Consider the following 10,051-nt stretch of genomic DNA (forward strand, 5'->3'; position numbering starts at 1 on the left):
CTAAAGTGTAATTTACAAACCTATAACAAGTGTTTATTTCTACACTTTTTAACCTTTTAATTCTGAGCACTGGTTAGTGCAGTTTTGACTATGAGAGACTGAGAAAAATAGAAAATAGCAAGTGTGTGTTGGTAATCCCAGAATGTTCTAGGGCATCACTAGTTTAGATATTTTTTTAAATATTGTATATTAAAAATCATACAACCTACGCACTGAAAGGAAGTGAATAATAACTAAAGGTTGAATGGGAAATCGTTTGTGAAGAATATAAACTAAAAAAGTTCCTCTTGTGTTTACTGTGAAATGTTGCCTAAAATTTAGGTTTGGTTTGAAAGTAGAGATGCAAGTTGACAGGATGGGATTCTATCATAAATGAGCATGTTCAAAATTATAACTGTGCTTCTTTGCAAGTGTTTTGTGCTCCAAACACTTCCCGGCAGTCACCTGGCCTGTTGACTTGAAAAGAGCAGAAGGGTGCAAAGCAGCAATTTGGCCCAGAAAAGCTCAGTGATCCATGACAGCAGAGGAGGGGTGGTGGTGGTGGTGGTGGTGATGGGGGGAGGGGGGTTCTAGATTGAATGTACACTTTATAATAACAGGCATATGAGCATAAAGACACCTTCTGATTTCATACAAGGAATGGTCACAGATTAATGGTGTCAAACCTGTTTAAGTACTAATGTTTACCATGGTTTGTTTTTCTTTTTTTCTGTGTGTATGTTTGTGCCTCACTCACAGATTATCTAAAATCTGTTTTGGATTATGCAAACATGGTCTCACAGGCACACACCCCCCACCCCATGCCCACCCCCAATGAAAAATGTAATTTACCAACAAAAAGGCATGTATTAAGGAGATGTATTTGTGCATAGACCTATATAGGCTACCTACCTAAGGAACTTATTATTCTGTAAGACTGCCACACAGATTCCATGTCTGGCCTCAGATTAAAGATAATAAACAAAGACAATGTCTTATGTTAGTCCCCTCCTGCCTGTGTCCATCACCACCAAAAATACCACGTATTATGCTGAGTATCTATTCATGTATCCTTACTTTCACTTTAGGTTGTTTTACCGTGTATTTAGATGGAGTGTCTTCTCATTATGGTATAGATTGGAGTAGCAGTAATGTGGTTTCTGATCCACGGCGTGCACATCAGCCTCTATATACATCTTCCTGATGTGTCTCTTAATTGCCTCTCTTTGGTGCAGCTGCTTTAGCCGTATGTAAAAGACAGTTGTAGGCCTATAGGACAGACTAATTGACCTGTTAGCTGCTTCAGGCATACGCTGCTATATGAGCCCATCATGGCCATTATCTGCGGTTTCCCCCAGGTACATCTCCACGGTGGTAATCCCATTGTGCATGCGTCATTACCTTCAATAGCATAAAGCAGCTTTTTCTTTACAGTCTCTGACTTAATTAAATTTGGTTGTAAATATTTGATACACACATACCCTCCATTTTAATGTAAAGAGCAAAGGATCAGGCGTCATGACCGATTAGGCTGGAGGAGGAAGAAAGTGGCCTGTCATTAACAGGACGACTGTTAAACACAGCAGCCTACTGAATGATCCACACTTGGAAACTTCATATCAAGAGCTGTCGTAGTTGGTATGAATTATATCCATGTATTTTGACTAATTTGTGCCCGCCTTAATTATTCTGCTGCATCCAATACCTAATAAAATGTACCATTAAATCTCTAACAATGACCTTCAGCTGGAAATATTTGACTCTCACCTGTATTGGATAAACAGTCATTTATTATATAACCCCTGTTGTTAGTTCTGATATGAGTAAGTAAATCTGTCCTATATTAAAAATACACTTGTTTTTGCTTTCAGCTTTACACACATGTTTTATCAGGTCTCAGATTAACACAGAAGAAAATAAATTGAACTGGAAAAAAAATATCTAAAGAGGCCTAAGTTATTATTTCTGACCTTCTTCATCCTCGTCATGTAGATTTCCCTGGATTTGCAGGCTCCGTGCATTAGTGACAGCCACCACCATCACCAGCACTGGTCAAGGACACATAAGGATGACCACAGCACCTTAGCTCTGAGCCTGAATTGCCCTGATATGGAAATACATTTTATTCCAGGCATAATCCCACATAAGAGCACAAATGACGGCTTGACCATGCAGGCTTCGGACTGTTTGCAGGTATTGTTGTTTCCATGGGTGGTCTGGAATCAAATGTAGTCATGAAATCTAAATCTTTTTCCTGCTGCTGTTTTAATAATTCTCTGTAATTTATGAAGACAGGAGATCAAGAAAACAAAAACAGGCTTCTGTCTCACTACTGAGGAAATCAGTGATTTAATCATATTAGACATTTTAAATTCTAAAACGAATGAAGGTGAAAAGTCAGCTTTTCTTAAGCTTTTCAGAAGTTGTCAGGTTTTTTTTTGTGAAATAGGTTTTAGATTTGTCATGTATAATATATTTTATGTAGTTTGTGCAGTTGGGTATAGTGTGTCAAAATCAATTTCCCACTGCACACAGCGCTCGTCTGTCGCTTACTACGGAACTATTTGATTTGAAAAGTTTGCAACGTGACGATGAAAAAGTTTTTCAGACCGTCAGCGCGCATCAGAGACAACAGTGATCATCTTATTACAGCTGTCTGTTGGGAGAGAGGCAGGAGAGTTAGCCCATAACGAGGTGGACTATAGGCAAAACAGACAAATCAAAGGGACTTTGATGGACCATGTGAAATTCTCTGCTGGGTTTGATCCTACAAATGACCTTTTAATTAACACAATGTTAAGTTAGAGCATCGGCTCGCTACACAGGGGACAAAGCAGCATTCATCCCGTGTCCCTGCCTCGTTGCTTGGCCTGAACAGTTAACAAAGTGTCTGATGCCACTTGTGATTAGATGCTGACAACAGAGAGATGATGTCCCCCTTTCTTCCACAACTTGTGGATTGCACTCACGTCCTCTTCTGAATTATGACCTTCCATCAGCGCTGCGGCTTTTATGCGTCGAGTCAAGATGATAAACTTTGATCAAATGCACATCCAGCAAATGTTTTAATTGGCCCGAAGTGGACGTTCGGGTCTATAAATAACAACGACACACAAAATGAAAAAGCTCTTGGGAAAAATGTATTGTTAGAAAAAAAAGAATGGAAAACACAGGAGAAGCTCACATATTAACACAATGACCAAAAAATAAAAACATCTTCAGTCCACGCGCAGCACAGGGGGAACCAGTCCTTTTATAATCAACTTAATATCCGACAAACTTTTCTCTTTTACATCAGGCAAAATAAGACACTAAGCCACAGTAAAACGCAACATGTAACAAAATACTTAAAAGGAGATACGAATCCAACCAAGAACACACGTTAAATAACAAACAGACAAGATAACCAAAAAATAATAAATACACAGAGAAATAAATAAAGTTTGCTACACAACACGATTGCCATACACAGAATCGGGCCCGTTTTCTTTTTGGCCATTCTCATACCATTTGCATGTAAATTTTTTTGCATAAAGTCTTTTAAACACCATAGAAACAATGTTGTGCAAAATGATAGCCACGTCCACAGGTTGACCGCTCTGCAGCACTGCAGGTATAGCTCCCATGCGTCATACTGAGGCCGGTACTCCGCCATGTGTGTCCTTTTTAGTGCATAATTAATGTCCCATTATTTACTGTGGTGCAGTTTCCAGAAATCTACAAAAAAAAAGTACAAAAAAAAAAAAAATTACAGCAGGAAATATAGTTAACTCTCAAAACCTGAAGGAATAAACAATATGATAATGACATTTTCTTTTTTTGCTCAGTTGCTCAGTTGTCAATAATTTCATATTTATATATTTGTGATGCATTAATTTTGACATCATACATACTATTGACAACCACATGCCAGGGAATTTAGATGAAAAAAAAAGTTAGCAACATTTACTGGACAAGGAGTGGGTGTCTATGTGTGTGTCCCTGTTCACCTGTCTGTTTGTGCATGTGTGTGTGTGTGTCTGCCCTGACTTAATTTGTTTCTTTCAGTTCAGTGCATACTCTCACCTGCTTCACCTCTTCATCACTGGTCTGAATGCAGTGACCTTGTCATCCTGCACGGCCTCACAGGCGTCACTAAGATCCGATGTCTGTGTCTCCGCTTTGCCACCAGAGAATCCTACACACACCCAAATAAAAGCACATCTAAGATATTTGCTTTGGGTGTAAGTTGACCAGGTGAAAGCATCCTGTCATTTTGGAACCTTAAAATAGTGACCTCTCTATATCCAACAGGAATGGAAATATGTTGTAAAAACAGATTAAAGGCCAATTTTATGTTCAAACATTGCAGGGAAAGGCCGACCTACCTTCCATAGTGGAGTATTGACATGTGTCCGGGAGTGCAGCGTAGGATGTACAGTGCAGTTGGAGGCCTTTGTGGCTGTAGCTGCCAGCGCCATAGACTTTAGAGTGCAAGGATGAGCCCTCAGAGAAAGGGCTCTCAGTGTTGGTGACACTGCTGGATTCGTGGAGGCCTCTCATGCTGCCCCCACACTGTCCAGTAGGAGCCACAGTAAGCCTGGTGCTCTGGAGCTGACAGTCCCCGGCTGAGCTGACAGTCCTCAGCTCAGAGCCGTGCTGCTGCTGCTGCTGCTGCTGAGGGCTCAGTATGACCCCCGAAGCTGCCGTGCGAGCCAGAGACCAAATCCGCGGCTTATCCGACACTTCGAAGTGAGACAGGGACAGCGTTCCCGGTGCAGGGCCGGCCGAGGAAGGTGCCTTGGACGCTACGGGATCCAGGAAGTCAGGCGGGAGAGGAGGGAGGGCGGTTACACCTTTAATGGCACAGGGGAACGTGTGGAAGCTGTTAGTTAAACTCAGCTGCACCTCAGAGCTGCAGTCTCTTTTTTGAGCGGCCCCAGCCACTGCCATGGCCCTCTGGAGGTCCTGCTCATCCGGGGCCACCTTTTCACAGTCACTGTCCAGCTTGTCACAGTCGTCCTCGTCCATGTCCTCCAGATCACTCAGGTGCAGATCCTTTTCCTCCTTGCAATCACTTGAATCTACACAGAGCAAAGGAGATTTTAAGGTCACACAAAAGTTGCCATCAGAAACATGTTGTCTTCAGAAAGTTGTTAAGTTAACTTTTGTCAATGTGAGTGGCAAATAAGTGACTTGACCTGAAATCATGGTTACTCAAATGCTTTGTGGGTTTGTTTACCTTTGGTGACACAGTCTTGGTCGCTCTTGAGGTCGTCCTTCCTGTCATCATTGGCCTTGTTCTTTGGTGACCAGGTCATCTTGTTCTCCTTCTTAAGCCTCCTCCTGGCGTTGGCGAACCAGGTGGACACTTGAGTGAGGGTCATTTTGGTGATGATGGCCAGCATGATTTTCTCTCCCTTGGTGGGGTAGGGGTTCTTGCGGTGTTCATACAACCATGTTTTCAGGGTGCTGGTGGTTTCACGAGTTGCATTCTTTCTCCTGGCTGTGCCATTAAAGTCTACTGTCCCATATCTGGAAAGGGACACACACACACACACACACACTTGTCATTAGTGCAGTTAGTGAAGGATATCATAGACTACTCCCTCAGACATCCTATAGCCCTGCTCCCTGCTGTTTGAAATACAGCTTTGCTTCATACAGGTATCAGTATGGCGTTACACTCTGACCTTTGATCTGAATGCGGTATATTCCCCAAGTGAATGGCTGCTTTTAATGATCTTCTTTTTTTTCTTTTTCTTTTCTTTCTTTTTTTTTTCTTTTTTTACCAGTTTGGCTCAAGCTCATATTACATAAAATGGGCACAATTGAACAGAGCTTACCTGTCATATTGATACTGTCCCAGTGAGTGATCGTAAGGGTAGTATGCAGCAGTTTGAGTGATGCCAGAGTGTAAAGTGCCTGTGCTGTCCTTAATGTCATACTGTGGGTTCTGTGAAAGAGAAGGAGGTTGTTAAAACACTGCAGCATGATGAGATTTGACTTCAAGGTTATTTCTTAGCACTCTGATGATACATTGAATTGCACATTTCTTATCTCCCCTTAAGTCCCTCAGAGCAAAAGCAGAAAATAATTCTCACTCTTGCCTTAAATGTATTTTAGCATGCCTAATGTATAACTCACTATAAATGAGCCGACAGTGGCATTTTTTTTTTTATTATTGTATGATTCAACATAATTCATGACTGGTTTATTTACTGGTTATGCTATTGTTTCCTTTTGTTTTTTTACTGTTTTCAGGAATGATGAGCAGCATTTCTATGGATAGTACATTTTAGCTGCCCCAAGGTGTTTTCAAAATAAGAGAAAAGAAGCAAAGAAAAGTTTCAGCTGCACTGCAAACAGTCCATTTAACAAGTCATTTAGTGAAAAAACTGAGCATGGGGTGATCACATTTTACTTTAACTTGTTCAACAACAGGAATATGTGCCAATATTTAGGAAATTATGAATGAATGAGGAGGACTTGTAATCATGAAGTGAGAAAGTTGCTCTGCATTGTTTCTACACTTCTACCCCTCAGCCCGGTGACAGTGACAGCTGGGTTTTTTTTTTCTTTCTTTTTTTTAAGGAAGAAAAGACCAGACAAGGTGCTGGATTAAACGGCTTGTCGTGGTGGATGTGTTTGCAAGTGTGAGATCAATTGATTTGAACAAAACTCGGTTGATCGATCAGTCTGAACCCCCACCACCCCACCACTCTCCCCACCTCCCCCACTACCACCACCACCACCACCACCACCACCACCACAGTTTTTTGCGCACGAAATGAGGCTGAAGTGAGCCCACCAGAGTGGAGTAGATAGCGGATGGGTCGGTGCTGTAGGGGAAGTAGTTGGCGTAGTTCTGGCTGGCGGCGGCCGCTGCAGCGTAGGGAGAGCTGTACATCCCCAGCGCCGCGTTCAGCTCCGTCCGACTGCTCGCCAGGAGCCGGTTCTCGTAGGACGGGCAGCAGAAGGAGGCGGCGGCGGCGGCGGCAGCGGCGGTCTGGGAGCCGCCTGTCCCGTCAGAGACCGACCTGGAAATCGAATCGCAGCAAGTCGTACTGGGGTTTGCCGACACGAAAAACTGCATGAAGAGAACCGTGGATAAACATGGTCATTGGCTGTGTTTGGCTCTTATCCTGGATGTGTGTGTGTGTGTGTGATAGCTCTGAAATGACTTTGGCTGGTCAGCACTACATTAATATATCCAATCTTAAGAAGTTGCGCTGTCTTGTAGTGTCGTGCCCTGAAATCTCGAAGATATGTGAGCTGATTGTTTGTTTTCCGATGTACATCAGTTCAATCAGTGATCACGAATCAGGTTGTCATTATCTTAACTTGTGACGCGCCTTAATTCAAGGTAAGTCACTTTTCACATCATTCATGGAGAGAGAGAGAGAGAGGAGAGATGAGCTTACATGAGGAACAAGTGCAATAAGCGATGTCACATCAGCTCTCTTTCTCTCTCTCGTGTTTTAATAAAAATCTGAATTGAACGTAACACACGACATTAAATGACATCAGATGGATGACATCCAGTGGATATTAAGATGAAAAGAGACGTGCGCAACCCGTGCGTAAAAAAGTGACTTGCCCCAGTTTATCAATTACAACTTCTACTACACAGAATATATAGGAAGAATGTAAAGCCATGTCTATATCCTTCTCAAGTAAATCACCGCTCTGATTCAAATTTAAAACAACTGAGTTTCACCAATGAAGTGTTATATTATCGAGGTAAAAGTTGGTCGACAACTTTGCCAGGATAGTAACTTTTGTCCCCTCATCAACTTCATCTTCTTCCAACTTGTCACCAGGCGCAATAATCGCCACCAAATCGAACTAAATGTCTAAAAGCTCCCAAAAATAATCCAATTTGTCCACACGCACCCAGTCATTTCAGTAGAAAGTTTGCACAGCGTGCGTTTCAGCCCCCCAATTACACCTCGTGCAGCGCGCAATAGGTGACATTCATCTCTATTGTCATCAGAAAAACACGTGAGTTCATTCATAATTCAGTGTAATTGGACACGGGTGCGTGTATATCGATATTTGCTTCAACAACAAAAGCAACGCGCGAAAAAAAATAGCTGTCAGTACTGTCAAAGCAGTCAGTCATTCACAAATGTTTCTTCTGAGAGAAAAGTGCTGAGACTCTAGTGACAGAAAAGAAAAATGTGCACACAAAAAAACGAGAAATAAATAAATGTGTGTTTACACTAAAGTTTGGAAGAAATAATAAAAAAAAGCAAAGTGTCTTACCTGTGAAGTTGCATTGTAAGGGTATCCAAATTGCGAGAAAGACATAGCTGCTTCTTTTGTTACCATCAGCAATATTCTTCACCCTTGATCGATTGCAACCAATTCTACTTCAAATCCACCGTCTTACACACATTTTTCACGCACGGCCTTTCGCTCAATAATAGATGACTTCACTCACAGGAGGGAGACTTTGGGGTTGGCACCAGCTGCAGATTGTTTTATATGAATGAATAATCCCCCCAAAGGACCCGATAAGAAATGAAATTAAGCGTCATTAAGTGCAAAAAAATTGTTGTTGTGTTAGCTGAAGGAGGCTTAAAGGATAACGTAAGACTTGCAAGATATGGACTCTGCTTGTGCTATTATTTGTGGCTCCATAGTTCTTTAGCATTCATCCATGCAAGGGTATCAGCGTGACGTCACTGTAATCCCGGAACGGCAGGGTACCAAGGATAGAATAATGTCTTTGCCAATCACGTCTAACACAGGGTTTTCTTAAGGTGCACTGCACACAGACTTGTCCTCGCTTTTTGTAATAGATTTCTTTCACCGATTTGCCAAGATAACAGGAAAATGGTATTGTTGTTCATCATTATTGAATTGTAGCATAGCAACATATGGAAATCATTTGTGAAGTCAAATAAATTAGACACACACAAAAAAAAGAGAAAGTGAGGATATTTTTGGTGCTCTTGTTAGTTCCCACAAATACATTCAAGCTGAATACATTTCTTTTTCTTTTCACCCAGGCAACACATGTAAACTGAAATAGTCTCTGGAGTATTTTCTCTTAATAAAGATAACTATTTATTCTATTCACAATCTGTTACAATTAAAGCACCTCCAAGAGTTTTTTATTTTCTTTTCTTTATTTAATCTCGACCTCCGTGCGCCTTTGGCTCTGTGGCCAGAGGTCCATCCCGGAGTTAATGACGATGATGTTTCTATCTTTCTCTATTAGAGAGAGGGGCAGTCCTAGCACGAACGGTTAGAGGGGTTTTTGGCAGGTCAATAGACCAGTGATTGATGCGCGCCTGGAGACCTACGTGACCATTACGCGTAATGCGTAATTGTATCAATTAACAAATGGATACATGCCCTTGTTTAACCAACGAGTTACAGAGTGAAAATATGCCTTAGAGGTGAAATCCGAAGAGCTGTTCTAGAGAGAGAAAAAAAGACAGTGGAAGCCCTTCTCTCCAGTCTAATTAAATATCCGTGGATGGGGGCGACGAGAATTGCATTTTAATTGAATGATGCTCACTTGAAAGATGGGGAAGGAATGGTGCTGCCTCATAGTGAATGAAACGAGAAATAATTTTAAGCCTTATTAGATCAGCAGCTCAACCATCACCAGTTCTCTCGCATCTCTCCCATAAACATAAACAAGCTGTGCCCCCTCCTCGTGTGATGTTGAGTTGGGACAAGTATGGAGGGAGGGAGGGAAGGAAGGAAAGAAGAAGGGAGGGGGTCTATTATTTCCCTATACACACTTTATTTGTATTGACACTGACAGCGATGATCAGTCTTACAGAGTCATATGATCTGCTTTTTTTCTCACAGTCTAACGCTGTGTAAGGTTTCCGTTGTCACGACTCATACCTTGTGCCAAATTTCTCGATGCCCTGCTTTTCCAAAACTTAAGTCTGGCGTTTCCTTCCCACCCACCCCCCTGGAGACCCTCCTGCGATTACGGGCTTTCTCTCCAAGGGGCGCTAAAGAGCCGCGTGTCGGAGATGAAGATCTCCCATCAGAGATTTTCCACAGAGATAAAGTGGACAGAGTAGTCATGGTCCAGGCCCCGGGAAGTGCCATTAAAAAAAAA

The 10,051-nt window shown here is 42.0% G+C and overlaps 1 protein-coding gene across 3 annotated transcripts; it reads right to left on the minus strand.

Annotated features, from left to right (window-relative positions):
* Positions 1–1,408: 1,408 nt before the first annotated feature.
* irx6a (iroquois homeobox 6a) lies at positions 1,409–8,596 on the minus strand. Of its 3 annotated transcripts, none has more exons than XM_085765637.1 (7): positions 8,227–8,596; positions 6,770–7,048; positions 5,805–5,914; positions 5,201–5,493; positions 4,347–5,042; positions 4,045–4,156; positions 1,409–3,696 (listed from the first exon to the last, which is right to left on the minus strand). In XM_085765637.1, exons 1-6 carry the CDS (start codon positions 8,290–8,292, stop codon positions 4,050–4,052), a joined length of 1,551 nt encoding a protein of 516 aa, XP_085621763.1. In that variant the 5' UTR covers positions 8,293–8,596; the 3' UTR covers positions 1,409–3,696; positions 4,045–4,049. The 3 variants fall into 3 exon arrangements, with proteins under 3 accessions (XP_085621763.1, XP_085621773.1, XP_085621783.1); XM_085765647.1 differs by having other exon boundaries at positions 2,091–3,696; positions 6,770–6,998; positions 8,227–8,584; XM_085765657.1 differs by lacking the exon at positions 6,770–7,048 and having other exon boundaries at positions 3,115–3,696; positions 8,227–8,526.
* Between the last annotated feature and the right edge of the window lie 1,455 nt (positions 8,597–10,051).

Source organism: Trachurus japonicus, chromosome 3 (genome assembly GCF_045865225.1).
Source record: "Trachurus japonicus isolate A0001 chromosome 3, Traja_1.0".
NCBI lineage: Eukaryota > Metazoa > Chordata > Actinopteri > Carangiformes > Carangidae > Trachurus > Trachurus japonicus.